The sequence below is a fragment of the Podarcis gaigeae genome, assembly GCF_964106915.1.
Source record: "Podarcis gaigeae genome assembly, chromosome: 18".
NCBI classification, from domain to species: Eukaryota; Metazoa; Chordata; class Lepidosauria; order Squamata; family Lacertidae; genus Podarcis; species Podarcis gaigeae.
In genome coordinates this window covers 144,247-163,617 of record NC_139696.1, presented here as the reverse complement: position 1 = coordinate 163,617, position 19,371 = coordinate 144,247, and the positions used below count along the sequence as shown (strand labels likewise).

The window sequence follows — 19,371 nt, the reverse complement described above, 5'->3', positions numbered from 1 at the left end:
CTAACGGGGCCAGGGAGAACCACCAGCCTTTCAGGAAATTGAGGAAATGATTTTTGTCACGGTGGTGTTACTGGGAAGGCAGGCAACTGCAAGTAGATATGTTGGTCACAGAACTTTTTTATTATTAAGTCCATAAGAAGAGCCCTACCCGGACCCTGAGACCATCTTCTGAGGCCCTCCTTCGTGTGTCTCCTCCTTGAGAGGTCCAGATGGTGGCAACACGAGAACGGGGCCTTCTCTGCAGTGGCCCCCCGCCTGTGGAATGCTCTCCCCAGGGAAGTTTGCCTGGCCCCTTCATTATACACCTTCAGGCGCCAGGCAAAAACATTCCCTTTGGTTGATCCGATTTACATCCTATGCCCTTTTAAAATGTGGGGGTTTTTTTGGGGGGGGGCTATTGGGTTGTTCTTTTTAGCTTTATTAGGTATTGTCAGGGGTTTATTAGGTATGGTCAGTCCTGACAGGTATTTTGTGGTTTTATATCTTGATTTTATTCTGTGAGCCGCCCTGAGACCCCCGGGTAGAGGGCGGTATATAAATTCAATAAATGACCAAAATGATACTGTTGGTTTAGGCAAGGCCCCTTCTACTCCAGATGACCCAATGGGAAACCAGGAAGCAGGACCCCCCCCCCCCGCAGTTTCAGCAGCTGGTTCTCAGAAGTGTGTCTCCCTCTGGAAGCCGCTGAGAGCCTCCTACTTCTCAGTGTCTGCCTCTTTTACGCCGCACAGGTGGGTTGTGTATCTATAGCCCCCCCCCTGCCACCCTGGATCCCAGGCAGCCCCCACCCCTAAGCACTGGCTGCAGACCCAGCCCTGTTTCGCCGCACGGCTTTCCGGCCCCATCCCCTGCTGGGACCCTGCTGGTCTGCTCCCCATTGGGGCACCTGGTGCAAAGCAGGTCCAGGTGGGACTTGGGCCTGATCCAGCTGCTCTCTTCGAGTGAGGCAGGTCCAGGGCCAGACCACAGCCGGCTGCTGCCCCCTCCCACAAGGGATAGGGGAGCTGGGCAGCTTCCTCCGGGCCTTCAGAACACCAGATCCCTGCCGGATCCCTGCCAGAAGGATCTGAGCCCAAGAGCGCTCTCCCAGCCCCAGGTTCCCAGCCCCCGGCCTTCAGAAGTGGGAGCCCTTGGCAAGGAAAGTCGCAACCCGTTTGGGCCTCCCTGCCCCACCTGGGAAACTCCGGCAGAGTGATGGGTGAGCAGATTCCCCCTAACGAGCCAGCGCCGTGGGGCACCCCAGAGTCTCGCATCTGTTGCAAGACAACAATAGTGGCCCGGGGGGGGGTCGGTGGGGCTGGGGAGAAGCAGCCCTGGCCAGGCCCCTTTTGTTGGGGGGCAGCCAGGCGTGCAATATGGAATCGGGTCTGACGCCCCCCCACCCGGTGCAGGGGAGCCGAGGCGAGAGGCGGCAGCTGGACCGGGAGAGGAAGGAAGGAGACTCTGCAAGGGCCGGGCTGAGAAACAGCAGAAGTGGGGGGCTTACAGGCATGAGGAACCCGCAACCTTCCTGCTCCCAGCAACAACCAGCATGCCCAGTGGTCAAGGAGGGCCTGAGTTTGTCGTCCCCAGCTTCTGGAGCAACCGCACTGCTTTGCTGCAGCCGTAGACCCTTTCTTCAGTCGCAAATGTTTCCGGCGGAACGGGGGCAATTTTCATTAGGATTAATAACAGGGGAAAGGTTAAGTGGGATTGCACTCCTAATGATGATTATAGCCCCCCCCCTCCATACTCTGCAATCTAAGGGGGTGGGGAGCTGCTATAAGAGCAAAGATTGGAGCAGTTAGCATGTGCAAAATGCAACTTTTTGGGTAAGCCCTACACCCCACCTTAAATGAGAAATGAGGGGGTTGAGGCAGCCTTTAATTCCCCCCCCCGCCCCCCAGCTCCCGTTCTTTTGGGGCAACAAGCACCAGTCAGCACCAGTGCTGCTAACTGCATATTGACAGATTGGGAATGTGAGCCTGGGGAGCAAACCGCTTGCTGAAGGCAGGTAAGGAGCATTTTGCAGCCTGAGTGTCTCATTCCCTTCTTCGCTGCGGGTGGAGAGTCCCAGGGTGGGTGAAGGCAAAATGTGTGGAACAGCGGATGTCCCTGGTACCTTTGTACAGGAAGCGAGTTTCAAGACATGCACAAACCTCTCTGTCCCGCACTGAGACCAGCAAAAGGCGTCAGAGTAGCAGACTGAGCAGACACCCGTCTTTCTCACTAGGCTGAGATGGATTGAAAGAAGTGAGAAAGTGAGAAATTATTAAAGAAAATATTTTCCCCTCCTTCATTCTGTTGGCTGAACTCTGCTGCATAGAAATCACACCAAATGTGGCAACACTGAGACAAACATCAGAGAGAAATGTCTACCAAGAAAAAGCAGAGCAAACAGAAAGTGGTGGGCCCACTTTGGAATGCAATCTGCTTTGCAGTAAAAGAAAGGGCCTGCCCATCTGGCCTGGAGGGATTTACGACTGATGGGTGCCAGTCGGGATGGTTCATAGTCATTTTGTTCTCCTGCAATCAATACAAATCAGTTGCTCCAAGACTGAACCTGCCCTCTATGAGGACTAGTGACTTGGTGCAATGTCACAGCCTTGCCAAGGGCATATCTGGTTCTGTTTTCTTGTTCTTGATATCCCCTTTCCAGGGGGTGCAGGAATCACTGAATCCAACCAGTCTAATCCACAACTCAGAATATCCCCCAAATATCTGCTAGAAGAGGAATATGGCAGAGCCCAAACTGCCAAACTTCTGTGGAGAGATGTCCTTCATCCCCGTAACATCTGGAACCGCCTCCATGCAAGGAGAAGATTCCCTGTGGGGAATTCCCTCCTCCTAATCCCACTGCCCCAACCAGAGTCAGAGGGAAAGTGGGGAGAGCAAGAACTTCAGAATTTGAGTCCCAAATTCTCTCATTCGAGGCAACGCCCGACTATGACAGCGAAACCATCGCCATTAGCCAGCGTAAACCCAGCTGGCTTGAAGCGGAAACGGCGTCTGCAGGGCCCGAGAGGCCACGTCATAGTCATTGGCCGCGATGGAAGAAGCTGAGAGCCGCCTGGCGAGAGACCACGCCGTGTCGATTCCTTCCTCTGTCCCCCTTCCTGGCCAGTGCTTGGCACGGTGGGTCACCTGCCCCGCCATCAAATGGGCTGCCACGTTTTGTCAATGGTCTGGATGTGCTCCTTGGCCTTCATCCGCAGCGAAGCGATGCTGGAGCTGCGCTGGTCCACGTCCTCCAGAGGGTACTTGTCCACAAACGTGGTGGCGCACTGGTAGGCGGCCGGCGCCATGGGCTGCATGCTCTGGGGCATGGCGGGCGGGCTGTTGAGGAAGGAGTGCCCTGTGTAGGCCGGCTGGAGGCCTTGCGTGGGGCCCATGAAGCCCGGGATGCTGTGGACGGCCGTGGCGCTGGAGATGGGCGAGGTCAGCCAGGGGTCCAAGGGGAGGGAGTTGCCGATAGGCCCCACGTTGGGGGCCATGGGGGGCCTGTTGAACGACAGCATGGGGGCATCGTGGAGCTTCATGGAGTTGGCCTCCATCTTCTCTTGCCGGCGCCACTTGGCCCTCCGATTCTGGAACCAGACCTGCGAAAAGGAGAAGCACCTTCTCAAAGCGTCCAATGCATCATCATCATCATCATCATCATCGTTGTTATTCTATATTTATTGGCACCCTGCCTTTTCCCCTGATGGTGCTCAAGGCAGCTTACATTACAGATAAAAACAAGAATTGCTAAAAACAGAAAAACAATATATATATTAAAAAAACACATTGATAATTGCAACAAATTCAGCGGGCAGAATTCAGCGGCCAGGTTGCTCACCGGAGCAAGACGGTTTGAGCAGCTTGCACCAATCCTGGTCTGACTGCACTGGCTACCAATTCGTTTCTGAGCCCAATTCGAAGTGCTGGTTCTGACCAAGAAAGCCTTAAATGGCTCAGGACCACAATATCTCAAGGACTGCCTCTTCCCATATAAACCTACCCAGACCCTGAGATCATCCTCTGAGGGCCTTCTTCATGTGCCTCCTCCTCAAGAGGTCAGGAGGGTGGCAGCATGAGAGCGGGGCCTTCTCTGCAGTGGCTCCCCGTCTGTGGAATGCTCTCCCCAGGGAAGTTCACTATACATTTTTAGGCACCAGGCAAAAACGTTCCTTTTTAACCAGGCCTTTGGTTGATCTGATTTACATCCTATGCCCTTTTAAAATGTGTTTTTTTTGGGGGGGGGGAAGCTATTGGGTTGATGTTATTTTTATTATGCATTTTGTGGTTTTATATCTTGATTTCATTCAGAGACCCCCGGGTATAGGGTGGTATATCAATTCAAAGAAGAAGAGGAAGAAACAGCCCAGCCCCCTTATTAAAAGCACCCAGTTCCCCTAACACCTGGAGACCCACGGTTGAGAGAGGCTGCTGTCGATGGACCAGTGGTGGACTCCATCATGGCAGCACCCTCTGCTCCACCGCTTTGTCCCCCGAGGTCCTCGTTGTTCCTGCTCACCTGAACCCGGACCTCTGGCAAGTTGACTTTCATGGCCAGTTCCTCGCGGCTGTAGACGTCCGGGTAGTGAGACTTCTCAAAGGCCCTCTCCAGCTCGTGCAGCTGGTAGGTGGTGAAGGTGGTTCGGTTCCGGCGGTGCTTCTTCTTGGGCTGCTCCTCGTCCAGGTTCTCCGGCGTGGTCCCCGCGCTGTCCACGCTCTTCGGCAGCTCCCCCAGCTCCCCCTCGCACTTGCTGAGGAACATCTCGCCCGTCGATCTGCGCAGAAAAGTCAGAGAACTCCGGATGGTTCTGAGCAGTGTACTTTTCAGGGGCAGATCTAGTGGGTCACATAGCGGTGGCCAGGAATCCCCGGCAGGCAATTAGGAGAGGAGATGGGTAGAAGAGCGATGGGTTGCTTGGTTCCTCCTTCGCTGGTCAGTGGTGGCTGCAGAGCCAGTGCCGAAATTTAAAGGGCCTGCCAGAGGCCAGTCCGCTTTGTATATGAATGATTGCAATTAGCCAAGAGGTTTAGTAAACTGAGCTTCTCGTTTGAATTTTTCCACTTACCCGAATTTGGCAATGCAATGCAGGAGCCAAGCAAGCTGTACAAAAATGTTTGTACTGAGCTAAAAGTGTGTCTCAGAAATTCACAAACTAGTGAAAATAACCCACGAAACCCATGTTATATCAAAAGAAATCACTTTGGATTTTCATGAAGACTCACTTTAAACAATATTTTTGCAAACTGAGGTGGAAACAAGGAGAACTGAGCTTGAGATTGGAAAATGAGAAACGGAGAGAAATCGCAATTAACACATTAAGGCGCGCCACATTCTGTGTGCAAAGCAAATGTTCTAGCTCTGAGCTAGTGATCTTTGCCTAAAAATGAAATAGTATTCTGGTCCTCATAACTCTGTTGCCCACACTGACTGGCAGCAGGTCTCTGTGCTTGGAGATGCCAAGGGTCAAACTTAGAGCATGTGTCTCCCTTCTGCATCCCGACCCCCCACAACCTGAAATGTCATCTATGACTTTATGCTAAGGATACATTTGATGCATTGAAAGAGGAATCTATCTGATTTGCAATTTTCAAAGCTGTATGAGATCCGCAACACCCTATTTTTGATGCAGTTCTCCAACCAACCAACCTTTTAAAAAATGAACATATTACAGGAAAGTGTGCATAAAATTGAATATATGCATATGAAAACAACATTCAATGATACATTACGTTAGGATAAATTTCTTTCAAAAATGTGTTTGTTAAGTAAAAACTGCATACCAAAATATGATTATTAGCATAAATTTGCATTAGAATGCTAGGGAATTTTCATGAGGATTAATTTTTCTCTCTTACAAGCTGTGGCAGAAATGTGGAAAGCTGAATTTAAAATGGGAAAGGGTCTTTCCATCCCTCCTTTAGGGCTGCAATAAGGGAATCCTTAGTCCCCTAAGGAGAGGGCAAAAGAAAAAAATGCCCCTTTTGCAGATAATAATTAACAACAATAAAATATCAACAGTTTGGGAGTAGAATCCCAGACCAGCTCATTGCCTCGGGTACAGTTTAGTGCAATTTAATTATTCCCAAAAGTTGATTGCAGCTGTTTAAAAGCAGGGTGGGGTGCTAGTACCTCAGGTTTGAAATCTTTCGGTGAAGAAAATGCAGAAGGCAGGAGAGGAAGCCATACCTGGTCTCTTTTCCTGAGATGCCAGGTCCAAGGGGGATGCCAGCAGGTGGAAGCGGGCAGAGGCTCCTGGTCTGCCTGCTGCTTCCCAAGTTGGCACAATGCTGTGTCTGCCAAGCTCCACTACAGGAGCCCTGATCCTGGCTAAATCCCTGGATCAGGCGGACGAGGAGACACCTGTCTCGTGCCACTACTTCCTCCCCCCCCCTCTCTCACACATCTAGGGGAACCTTCTACCAAGCCAAGGGATGGTCCTGCCCCAAAGGGCAAGGATTCTAGACCTCATGGCCTTGAGTAAGGCAGTTGTTTCATAGAGGAACTGAGGAAGTGGCCATGAGTCCCTCTCACTCTGTGGGGCAACAGGGCCTGCAGGGCTGCAGACAGGGAGTCCCTTGGCAGCCCCACCAGGGATTGAAGCTCCCATGGGAGTCCCCTTCTCCCGCCTCCTTCTGAGTTCTGCAAGGGGGACACTGAGCCCGTGGAGCTTGCAAGGCAGGAAAGGGGGGCGGCTGGATGAGAGTGGACTGAGGCTGGCGGGGCAATGTCCCATTGAGGTGAATGGACCAGCCTCTACCGCCAGTTTGTGCCCTTGTAACAATGTCCCCCAAACTGTTAGGGAGAGGGTTACATAGCAACACAAACGGGACCTGCCATCAGATGTCCTGTTCCAGCCAGCCAGAGATGTTCTCCTTTTAAAATGAGTTTCTGCCCACTGGCAGAATGAGCTGTTAAGGATTTTGAGCCTCAGTTTCCCAATGGCATGCTGTGGATTGTTCTTTCCCTTCTGCGTTTTCCCCCAGGACCTCCGCAGCCAACTTAATTATGGTGATAGGAGGGTGAGGTATAAAAGGAGAGAGGGAGGGAGGGTTGTGGGAGAGTAGCAATCTTTGCAGTTTTGAGATACAGAGAAAGTGGGGGCAGGATTGTGTCCCCCTGTGCCGTACGAAGAGCAGGCTCAGTGGTGCATTGATTTCAACGGGACTTCTCCTGTCACAGTGTGGGAAGGGACATGAATCTCCCAATCCCCACATCTGGGTGGGAAGCCCCAGTCCCAGGGGCCAAATGCCTCCCCCAATAATTCTGTGGGGCCTTCAGGGCTCTCCCCTTCCTCTCTGGCCTGGCCCTGCGGCGTCCTCTGAGGCTGGTGTGTGTGTGTGTGTGTGTGTGTGTGTGTGTGAACCTTTGTGCGGCTGGGATGTAGCTGTTTGTGCAGAAGAGTCACCCAGTTTTTCTTCTGAGCCCCTCCCCCTCCCCAGCACCATGTGTCCTGCTGTTCCAAAGACTGCCTACGATGACATTGCGGCTCACTGGCTGAAAACTGTCCCCGGTCCCAGCTGCACAGGAAATGATTTTTGGAATGGGGAAGCTTTTCTAAAGTGGCCTGAAATGAACGCTGCTGGGGGGGGGGGGGAGGCTGGGGGGCGTGTTTGTGTTTCTGAGCCATCATTTTTGCTCCCTACAAAACTGGCCTTGCACACCTTATTGTGGCGTAAGCATTTGTGGCCTCCTGGGATTATATTGATTCGGGAGGTGGCGAGTAATTTGCATGGGCCCTGATCCAACAGGAAATTCTCCTATGCAACCCACATGTGTCGCTCTCACCAGCTGCCACTTAGCGACCTACTGGGCTAAGTTCAAGGTGTAAAAGGCCCTATAGAGTGTGGGATCAGGAGACCTGAAAGGCTGTCTCCCCCGCTATAGTCCCATTTACTCTGTAGGTGATGCCACCTTTTCAGGAGTCTCCTTCTGTACAATGTAGGCCCTTTGGAATTCCCTTTCCCTTAAATGTCTTTTGGGCACCTCCTCTTGCAACAAGCCTTTGAAGTAGAGATCTTCCCAATCTGCATCTGCATCAGAATTGCTTTTTGCAATTCTCTTAAAGACTGTTTGATCACTGTTACCCCCCCCCCCGCCTGACCCCGCTCCTTAGTAACATTAGGAAGGAAGGGTGGGATATAAACATAATTGCAAAAAATAAATGTATAGCCCTGTTGTTTATGCAGGAGAAGTCCCTGTTGGGTCTGCTATGCCTTTCCCCACTCCCTGGGCTGGATCCATCACCCTCAGCGATGCTCTGGATCCTGCCCTCAGGCCAAGCTACCTCTGGATCCCCTACACAAAATTAGAAGGGGGAAGGAATCTAATTTGGTTCATGTTTAAAGACAAACCTGCCTAAGTCACACTCCCAAAAACGAAACAATATTTGCTCCGCCCAGCCACAAACTGGAAATCTGGAGAATCAAACTTAAGAATGGAAATGGCGCACACACCCCCCCCCCGCAAAATATGAGAAACTGAAATTAATGGATTTTCCCCTCCCTGTACAAAATTTCACACTGCAACAGAAAGTTTGTCTCTTAGGCATCTTCCCTTCTCCGCCCCGCCCCAACAAAATTCTTCTGACACCCTGTTGCATTTCCATCAGTAGCCCCCCGCCCTGCACTTCCTTCCACAATTCAGCCTCTTGGCCTTCCCAATACTCAAGAAGGCAGAGGGGATGTCAAAAGATGTGCTGAATTTATTTATTTATTTTCAAACCCTTAACAAAAGGTCTTAGCTAAAATTTATGTAGTTAGAAAAATAGACAGTTTATTTATCCACTTTTTCCTGCCTGATTGTCCTAGCCAGGCTCAGTATGTCTTCTCCCCCTCATATCCTTTTTCTTTTTGAAACAATCAACTCCACCTTATCCACAGCAGGTTTTTTTCCCCTTTTTGGCTTTAAGTTCTTAAGCTCGAAGATTGAAAGGAAAAGCATCGCCGAGACGCACAATCTCTTGGGGATTTAGTTGCTATCCGAATGTTGATTTATTCTTAAAAGACACTTTTGCTTTCCGGAAATGTTACAGGGACTGGAAAGGGGATGGGGGGCAAAAAGGGCATTTTGCTGGGCCCACTTGTGGCAAAGGGGGAGCAGTTCTGGAATATTGGGGGGGGGGTTCCCCATGCCCTCCTTATATGGTCTAATATTGGGAGGAAAGTAATAAAAGTTCCCAGCTGTAGAATTCAATGAAGCCAGCCCTCTTGGGAAGGAGAGAGACACTTCCTGGAATGTAGAAATCAGGTCAACTGGGGCTGGGTGTTATATTCTTGCTTCAGCTGATCAGCTTGAACTGCCTATTGATGACCTTAATTTGTATTATTATTCACATCTATGTTGGGATTCCGTGATTTCAGTGGCAATTTTATTTAGGTGGGGTCGAGGGGTTAAGGTTGGGCCCCTTTGCAACTTACTGCTATGCTCTCCTTCCTCCCTTTCAAACTGTTAAAATAAAAAAAGCAATTGTCCTCTATATTTGCAGCCCCTGGTCCAGGGGTTGGGAGTCATAGCAAACCTCTAGCACTCTCTGGAACGGAGAAGAAAACAATTTACTTGTCTCAATTTTCTTTCAGGATTTGGTATGAATCTTTGGCAAAATCCCCCAGGGCAGCAACATTAACAAGCGATGGATATAATAATATTGAAAGGAAACAAGAGAAAATAAAGATGGTTACGAAGGCTCTGTTACCTGCTCCCGGCCCTACTTGGATTTGCTCAGAAGTATTTAACTTTGACGGTCCCCTTCAGGAAGCCAAACAAGCGGCTAACTCGCTCACAATCTTCTCGCTTGGCAGCCAAGATGCTCAGTGCTCGCCCTAGCTGTCACGGAGCCCACCTCGCCTAAAGCCCCAAGGAGATTCTTTATTTAGTCTTGCAGATGTCACTGGACCCTTGCAGATTGGAAATGAGTCCAGCGGATTAGGACGAGGTTATTAATTGGAGGCCTTCCCCTTTAAGAATGATTGACAGTTACTTTCTGGCTAAGTAATTGCTCTAAGTGTCCCCTTGGTTCAGCCACTGGGCTGGGGGCGGCTGGCGGTGCGGAGGGGACACCGAGGCACCCTAATGGTGGGCCAAGCGGCGCCCCCCCTCCCCACTTGGATTGTCTTCCACACAAAAGCACCCCGCTGCAGTTTCCCCTCGTAATCCCCTCATTACAGGAGAGGGAAAGAATGATTAGACACAGAGAGAAGAAAAGAAGGGGCACCACAGAAATGGAGGGAGGGCGGAAACAATGGCCTTTGTCTTTGGGCAGCAGGCTGAAGGGATGGATCCCAGGGCCGGGGGGGGGGGGGCAACTTCCTAACTTGGACTCCTTGCTCTGCAGCCAAGGGATGTGTGAACTGGCATGGCAGAGCCTGGAAGCATCACCAAGGATGCTTTTTTTTGGGGGGGGGGGTCAGGTGCGAAGCTGAATGTGGCCTGTGGCGTAGTGCCACTAATGAACCCTGGGCACAATCGGGCAGGAGGTTCAGCCGCCCTAAGGTGTGTCGAGGTGTAGGGAGACACTGCTTGAAGGAACACATGCGGCAGGAGAGAAGCTTCTGGCAGGATCATGGCCCACAGGCCTCCCCCTCCGCCCCAGTTCCGTCCTCCAAAATGCAAGTGACCAGGCCTTATGGCGGGCCTCCCTCTGACCCCCCCCCAACCTGGGCAGCTTGCCTGATGGCTGGCTGTGTGTGGCCAGGATGGAGAAACGATTGTGGCCCTTGGATTGGAGTCTGTTATCTGGAAAGCACCTCTTTGCATTTGACACCAGGCATGGCAACCACAGCCTCGGCCTCCAAAATGTCCTGAGATACTTTGACCATTGTGAAGAGCCCGGCTGGGTGAGAGGCCGGTATCCTGCTCTCAAACATGCATCTGTGGGAAGCCCGCAAGCCAGGATCTGGCCCACGTTTTGTCCCTCAGGAGAGAGAGAGGGGGGGTCACATCCACAGGAGACCTTTGAAGCACCTTGAAAGTGCATGGCTCCCCCCAAAGACCCCTGGGCCCTGAGCTCCCATTTGCAGGACCATTAACAAACTACACTTCCCATGATTCTTTGGGGGGAGCCATGCGCTTTCAATGCAGGCTGTGGGTGGGAGCTCTGTCTCTCCCTACGCAGCTCCCATTCACCTGCCATGACTAACAGATGCTGACTATGGTGGGGCAGCTGAGTCCGTTTGGGCTTCTCTCGCTTTCTCACTTTTCCCAGTCTTAAGTTCGGTTCTTCAAATTTCTACATCAGTTTGCAATTATTGCTATTTCATCATGAAAATTCATGAGTGTTCTAGTGCAAATTCCTCCAAATGATACACAAGTTTTTATGCAGTTTTCCTAGTGGCCTTTTTCAGTGTGAGGGCCAAAATCTCTTCCGTACAGGCTTCTGGGGGGGGGCAAAGGGGGGGGGCTCTGAGATTTCCCAGCCTTGTTCTAGACTGGGGAAGTAAAGAATCTGATGGAACTCATAACATGATTGCTTTTTAGAATGTAAGCTTTGAAATGTTCTATTTTGTCTAAACTGTGAGCATAGGATTTAAAACGTAGTTACATTGGGTTTGTTGTGCTTCTGTGCCTTTTACACACACACACACACACACACACACACACACACACACACACACAGAGAGAGACATCACGCTCAAAGCGGCTTACAGCAAAGAAAACACAAACACATTTGCAAAAACAATTTAATTATTATGTAATGAAGGCAGCAAAACAACACAATAGCAAATATAGTCTCATGCAAAAGGCAACATTTTAGTGCAGCGCTGTAAATATAGCAAGAGTACATAAAGGGCCCCCAGCACCCCACAGCAAAAATAATAAGGTATCTTCGCAGGTTTGGCCTGATCCAATAGGTTCTGATTTAAAATGTGCAAGAAGAACCCTGCATCATTTTCTAATGCCGCTCATTGCACCTCCTTCTCCCACTCCATGTTTGTGCTGGGACTAGCAGGCTTTCCCTCTAATGTCCAGCTGGGGAACAGAGTGCTTTTGAGTTTGTACAGCGCCCCCCCCCACTTAGCCAGCAACGGAGGCTGTCACCCCTAGAAGTGCAACGCTGGCATTCTTTCAACCAGAAGGCAATTTTGTCTTGATTTTACCAGCCCTGAGCTTCCACCATCTGTCCCAAGTGGAGTCGGGCTCCTTTAAATTCATTTCATTAATTAAATGACATTTCAATTAAATCAACTGTTTAGGCGTAATAAGCAGCCCACCCGCAAAGCTGAGAAAGAGCAAATGCGCCATTGTTATTCACCAACTGCGACACATGCATGTGCAAAACAATTTTTAAAGAAGGAAAGTTATTTTAAAAATAATCGTTTTATTTTATTTTCAAAGGGAAGCATTTAATGTCACAACAAAGAGAGACTGCGATCCAAGCTAGATGCTTCCTCCTTGTTCTGGAGGACTTGAGAGCCCCCAGGGCCAAGTCTTTCAGCATAAGGCTGACACCATTTACCGGGGGGGGGGGGGTGATGGGAGCCAACAACAGGTGCAGCATGACCAGGGAAGGTGAACCTTCCTTTCTCTCCGATTCTCATTTTCCCAGTCTTAAAATTCATTTTTCCATGTTTCTGCATTGGTTTGAGATTCATTAATTTGTAAAGTCCTCCTAAAAACCCACCTGCATTTTAGTGTACATTTCCCCCAATATATAAATGTTTTCAGATGCAATTTTGGCCAATATACTTTTCCTGCAAGGCGATATAAAGATATTAGAATAACTTGTAACTAAGAACTTAAACCTGAGTTCACACATTTCCTCTTCCCTCCCAACCTACTTTGGAGTCGTTCTTCTTAGATTGTAAGCTTGAGAGTCAGTTAAAAAGAGAGGAAGGAGCTGCCCTTAGTGTCCCTGGAGACGGAAGGATGAGCTGGAAAGATGCTTGCAAGCTGCCCTGCAGAAAATGCTGGTCTCCTAAGCAGCGCTGCCTTTCCCCTGACCAAAGCGGATACTTCCACAGCCTGACCCAAGGTGGGTTCCAAATACATGGCAAAAGAGGAAGAAATCTCCTGCCCCCATGCATGTTTTGGTTAAAAGTGGGTTGTGGTTCTGAAAAGGTTGAAGATTGGACCATACTGGGGAAAACAGAGGGCTTCCCAGGTCCCTGCCCATTCAGAATCATGAGGACTAGCACCTGACTTTGCTAGCACCACTAGGAAGCTCTGGGGAAGCGAGGCAAGCCCTCTGCTGGGGTGCAGGGCCTGTGAGGTGCTTCACAATGCCCCTGATGCAATGCTGCTCAAATTTCACCTGGGGGTGGATCTGCTGCGGATTGGGACCAGAAAGCACAGTGGTTGATCTCGGGGTAAAGGGAACTGTCCTGGAGCCACGGATCTCAGGGCTCCGTTTCTGGCAGGAAGGAAAGCGGCTAACCCAGCTGCCCTTTGCCAGCCTGAGCGGTGTGAGGATTTAGTTTTTCCACACCCTGCCAGGCTCCCCCTCCTTGCCCCCCCTAACCTCCTTAAGGTGTCTTCAAAGGAGGGTGTTGAGCAGAGAGGAGGAAGAAATCGGAGGGCGATTATTTGCCCAATGATGATAATTGCCTTCCCAAGACGCAGATAGCAAATTGATTTCCTTCCTAGGCCGGGTCCTGTAATCACTTCATCACTTTAAAATATTAATGCTACACTTCTTTCCTCGTTTCCCAATTACCCTAATTGAAGCCAAATTGGCTAAAGAGGTGCAAGGCAGGGGTATCAAGGGGGTTTAGTTCACTCAAATGACAGTTTTAAACTTGACTAAGCCTATTAGACACCAAAGCTGATAACACTTAGAGACGCTGTGTCAGCTTACTGGAGGGGGGACAAAGGATTGGGGAGATGGGGGGAGGACTAAGGCCAAGAGCTGGATGGCCGGGGGGGGGGGGCGAGGTGGCCACGTGACCTGCTCTTAAAAGGACTTAGCACTTTTTCAGATCATTAAGAGAACTTTGCTGGATGGGGGCAAGGCTGGATCAGGGTGGGGTGGAATGCAGAAGGGCCCCAAAACACCCAGGGGCAGTTTATTGGGCAGAAAGGTGAGCAGCAGGGAGAAAGAAACTAGTTAGAGGGGTTCAGAGGTCCTTCAAGGCTTCCTCCCACCACAATACTTCTGCCACTGCATTTAGAAATCATAAAAATGTGGAATGCAGTGAGGAATGCTCCGGTTTGGGGTGCCAGCCAGCCAGCTGCCCCTCTTCGGACTGGATGACCCTTGGGGTCCCTTTCAAGTCTACAATTCTATGCCCTGGAAAGGGGGGGGGGTAGTGAGGGCCTAGGAAGAACCTGCTAGATCAGATTCAGGTCAGCCCCACACCGCACATTTAATTAACCCGTGGCACCAATCCCTGTGTCAATTAAAACACCCTTGGACAAACACTGAAACACAAAAAGGAGATCTCAGCAGGCTGCTGTGGATCCCTCTCGTAGTCACCAATTGCCCTCTGCAGACCAGAAATCCACTCTGCCCAGCACCCTCCTTCCAACAGTGGACAGCCAGGAAGCCCACAGCCAGCCCATCGTTCTGCACCCCCATCTCTGACCAGAGCACCCACCGTTTTGAAGGGACTGTGCCATTCCGAAGAAGGCCTGCCTAGGACTGTGGCTACCAAATCGTGCTCTTCATGTCTGTAGCATCAGAAAGGGAGACACAACTAGCTTTGATACCTCTGGCCAACTGCACCCAGAAGAAGTCTCTGTACCGCTCTTCTTCCTGACATGCACCTGGAACCCAAAGCCGCTAGTGTGGGGCATTCCCACATGACAATATGCCCAGTTTCCCTGAGTTATGTCTAAGCCCCGCGAGATTACACTGGGAAATCAATCTGATTACACGCACCCCAGCCCCATTTCCGCCACATCCAAGGCTAAGCTGGAGGTGACAGCTGCATGCTCCAAGCGCTGGCACAGCCCTGCGGCCGTCCTGGCACAGTTGTGTCCTGGAGAGGTGCAGGTCAGATGGTGAAGATGTGGGATTGTTGCATTGAGCCAAGGATCTCCCAGCCCACCCCCAACAAACTCACACAGACATGCACACACGTTCAGTTCCCCCGCTCCATACCCTCTCCTGGCACAGGTGCTGAGGCTGGCCACAGCCGAAATAATCCCCAGAGGCAAACAGGTGCCCCTATTGGCTCCATGCGGCTGCTCTGGGTGCAGGCCGAGTCCCAAAGCAAACCTGCAAGGCCTGAGCAGGTGGAGCTGGTCTTGCAGGTGTGGATTCCCCCTGCACTCCATTCCCATCTCCGCAGCAGCCGGCCATCGTCCCCAGAGCCTGAGCTCCACTGCAATCCAAAACCGTCGCGCAGTCTCCCCTTGCAGTGCTTGTGTTGTGAGGAAGTTAACTGGGCTTAGTCAATTAATTAATATATTGCTGACGTGCTTTGGGGACCTTTGGACGAAATGGGCTTGGGGGGGTGAGAATGTGTTATCATTCTCAGTAATCAATCCCATCAGGTCTTATTAACTAGCTCATTGTTTCATTACGTTTCTTAATCTTGGGTTGTTTGGTGAAGAGAGAGAGAAGGGTCGGCAAAAGGGAGGCCAGGGGCCCCTACGTTTGGATCGACAACCGAAGAAGGAGCAGGATCCTCCACTTACTTTGCAGAAACTAAGCGTAAGACATGGGCTGGCATTTTCTGAAAATGCAGTGAAATCAGGGGCGAGCCAGAAATTGGGATTTGCAGAACCTGCCCTCCAATTTCCCCCAGTTGATACCAAGGAAAGTGCTCTTGGGCCCCGAGAGAAGGGGCAGTTACGTCCACGTGTGGCAATAGTACATGCTACTAGCATCTACTGGCTTAATCATGAGACACAGCTACTTTCTTATTTTTCCTTCCATCCTGCTTCCTCCAGAGTTTTAGCAATAGCTCCTGCGCACGTGTCCTTCTCTCCTGGTTGCAAACACAAAGTTCCTATTCCAGCCTTTGCTCTCTCAGCCCTTTCCTCACACATTTCAGTTTTCATTCAGGCTCTGGCAAGGTCCAGGTCCAGGTGTAATAGATCATAACGTTGTTACAAACATCCCATTTCTGCAAGCCAAGAGAGGTGGCCAAGGAGACAGATTTGTCTCAGAAGGGATCAGATCCGCCTTCCTGACTTTAGTGGCAATTGAAATTAGGGTTTGGCAAATCTATTAATTTTGTTTTCTCTCAGCTTCTCATTTTCCCATCCCTTAGTTCGGTTCTCCACATTCCCACATCCGTTTGCATTTTAAAGAAAAAAATAATGAAAGTTCAGCAGCATTTTACTCCAGATTTCTAATACACGTTTGTGCATGCAATTTTGCACAATGTGTACATCTTTGCAAAGCAATGTCCCCTAGTATAATGCATTTTTGCATGTTGTTTTCACTCATATATACAGTCTTATGTACATGTTGGGGTCTATGGGGTGTTAGGGGAGGGGTGGTGCCTCTGGTGGGGGGGCATGTCCTGCTCCTTCTGGGGCAGTTTGCCCACCTTTGGTCCTGACCTGCACTCAGCTCTCACCTGCAGCAGTGCCTAGAAGCTGCCAGGATGCCACAGTGGCCACAATCCCCGGAATGGCTTCCACTGGTGAGTGTAGCCAATGGGTCTCAAACCCTCAGGGGGCTAGGGGCTTCTCCTGCATGCAAAGACAGGCTCTGGCAGATGGAGCAGACAAGACCAAGAGGGGGTGCAGCGGTCAAGAAGGCAGTTTCTGCATGTGCTGGAGAGGGAAGGGGGGGGTAGATAGGGCTTTTCCGCCTGGGAAGGGAGGCCATCAGGGAGAAGGAAAACTCTGATCCTTTGCAATTCAACCATAAAACACTGCAGCAAACTGATAGCTTTTATATCCACTCATTCCATATCACTTCATTTTTGCCCCTTCAAGTTGCATTTAGAGCAGTTGATAGTCTTTTATAGAAACATGGCAGGTTGTTGCCCATCGGGAGAGGGGTCTAGAATGAAATCCCACACCCCACCTCCTTCCGGCCCAGTTCCACGCTCTTCTTCTGGAATCCCACAGTATATTTTAAAAGGGTTCATCTGGCTTAGTCTGCTGGGGACAGAAGTTCCAGGCAGATTAGACCTCACAAAAATAGGCAGGCATTAAGCCATCTGAGTAGCTGGCAACCTCCTGTGAACGCTTACCTTTAAGCCTCACGGTACCTGCGGAGAGCGAACGTGTCAAGGGGACGCCTGGCTTCCCCGACAACAGGCAAGAGTCAGGGCTGCAGCAGGGCCTGCGCTAAGCGAAATGCCAAGCCCCTTCCCTGGAAAGTTTGGCATTATTAGTATTATTATTAGCTATCATTACATTGATCAGTCATTTTGCATCACAAAGCAATTGAAACATTAAAAATATATATAATACAATGGACAGTACAAAAAAATATGAAATGCCCTTCCAGCAGTGCCCCCCTAAAAGATGGGCCTCCACCTGCATAGGAGGCAGTGAAAGGTCTGGGCAAGCTGACACCTGAGGAACCTGTGCGGTGCAGTGGCTAGAGCGTGGGAAAAGGAACTGGGAGAGACCAGGGTTCAAATCCTGCTGTGATTCCTGCATTGCAAAGGCTTGGACAGCATGACCCTTGGATCCCTTCTAACTAACCTTTTCAGATGCTCATGAAGGTCCCTGGGTGACTTTGGGCCAGTCAGGGTCTCCTGGCCTGATTCACATCACCAGGCTGTTGTGAGGATGAAAATGGAGAGCGTGAGAACCGTGTACACCTTGGAGATATAGATATAAACATAGCCATCCATCCATCCTCTGGCTAATTATTACTGTATCAACAAGTATGTTTCTATTCCTCGTTACTTGCGGGCATGTCATGAAAAGTGCAGGTGCAGGATTCAACCCAACCGTCCAATAGAAGCAACCCTCTTGCTGCCTCCCAGTGTTTTGTCCAATGAATGCAAAGTCAGCAGGGCTGGGGCGGTGAGGGGGGAGACAGACCAACGGGAGGCCTCTCTTCTTAACTGCTACAAGATGAACTGAATGCAGCTAGACAACTGGACATTGGTAGCATTAGCCTGGCCGCAAGGTTTGTGCTTCATAGCCTTGAGTCTTTCCCATCAGCTAAGCTGGGTTCCCACTTCAGAATCCCCCCCTCTCCCTCCATGGCATGTGCTGGCAACAGGAGCAGGAGCCAGAATACCTTGGGGTTACCAAGGTGCCGGAATCCAGCTCAGAGGGAGACACAAACAGATTAGGTCGAAAGACTTGATCAAGGATCGAAAGTCTGGATGGGAGACAAGACAGGGATTGGAAGAGAGGAGAGGCTGCTTCCAACAGACACACACACAGCTGCCTGGACTGATTTGCTAATCTTTGCTTGGCTGAGACCACAGGATTGTCAGCAAACGCCTTAGCTCAGTCTCCTACCAGGGAAGTAGAGGCAGCTCCTGGGATGATGGAACCTGGAAGTCAGGCTCTGGTTTCAGGAAGCCTGGATGCTGCCTCTGGCTGAGTCAGGACATCAGGAGCATCTTGCTCAGTGCTGTCTTCACTGGCTGGCAGCATCTCTCCAGGCATCTTTCACAGTCCCTGCAGGAGACGCCAGGGATGCAGCCTGCAACCATCTGCATGCAAAGTGGGTGCTCCGCCATTGAGCTCGTCTGCCCCTAAAATATTCTAGTCTTTGTGGTTTTGTTATTTTTAAAAAGAAGCTGCCAATGAAATATTTGAGCCCCCCCCTTAATGGACATTGCCATCCAAATGCTGTGCATCCACTGCATCATGGGATCAATTATGTGGGGCAGGGCTTACCTGCCCCCCCCCAATATTTTACTCAGGTTGCCAGCCCTACCTCAAAGAATGAGTGCTTTGTTTGGATCTGAGAGGAACTGATGCTTTTTATGGATTTTGAAAGATAACACAGATCAGCTCATTGCCAAAAGCAAGGGTGAGATACGCTGCTGACTGGATGGTGCTTGCAAAGTCCCCCAGAGCTTGATTTCATTGTGATGTCAGTGGGGCTGACAGGTGGGCGGCCCCTATCAAAGCTGGCCAGCTTGGAGTGGAGAACGTAAGGATCCAGTCAACAGGCCAGATTCAGTTTTCTACTAATGGCATGCATAACATGCACACACATCAGTGCAAATGTAATGCAAAACTGCCTTATTTATAATACGGGAACATTTAGTTGTGAATCCTGCATTGCAGGAGGTTGGTCTAGATGGCCCATGGGAGTCCCTTTCAGCTCTACAATTCTATGATGCTATGAAATGATAGAAGCAGAAAACGACTGGCATGGGAACGGATTGCTGGGAGAACACTAGTCCGAAGGTACCAGGACTACTAAGGCAATCAGGAACAGCTTGGGCCCAGGATACCTTAGGAGCACCTGAGTTTCTCTGTCGTAGTCCAATCACTAAAATGATCCAGAGGACGGCTGAGGGTTGTCGCCTGTGTTGCACGGAGGCCCAGGGAACCTCAACCAGAAGCTAGCCTTGCTG

At 50.4% G+C, this 19,371-nt stretch overlaps 1 protein-coding gene across 1 annotated transcript; it reads right to left on the bottom strand.

Annotated features, from left to right (window-relative positions):
• Positions 1-2,616: 2,616 nt before the first annotated feature.
• On the bottom strand, positions 2,617-9,775 carry LOC310835477 (retinal homeobox protein Rx1). Its single transcript, XM_083720104.1, has 3 exons — positions 9,669-9,775; positions 4,496-4,751; positions 2,617-3,578 (listed from the first exon to the last, which is right to left on the bottom strand). Exons 2-3 carry the CDS (start codon positions 4,736-4,738, stop codon positions 3,135-3,137), a joined length of 687 nt encoding a protein of 228 aa, XP_083576230.1. The 5' UTR covers positions 4,739-4,751; positions 9,669-9,775; the 3' UTR covers positions 2,617-3,134.
• Positions 9,776-19,371: the final 9,596 nt, after the last annotated feature.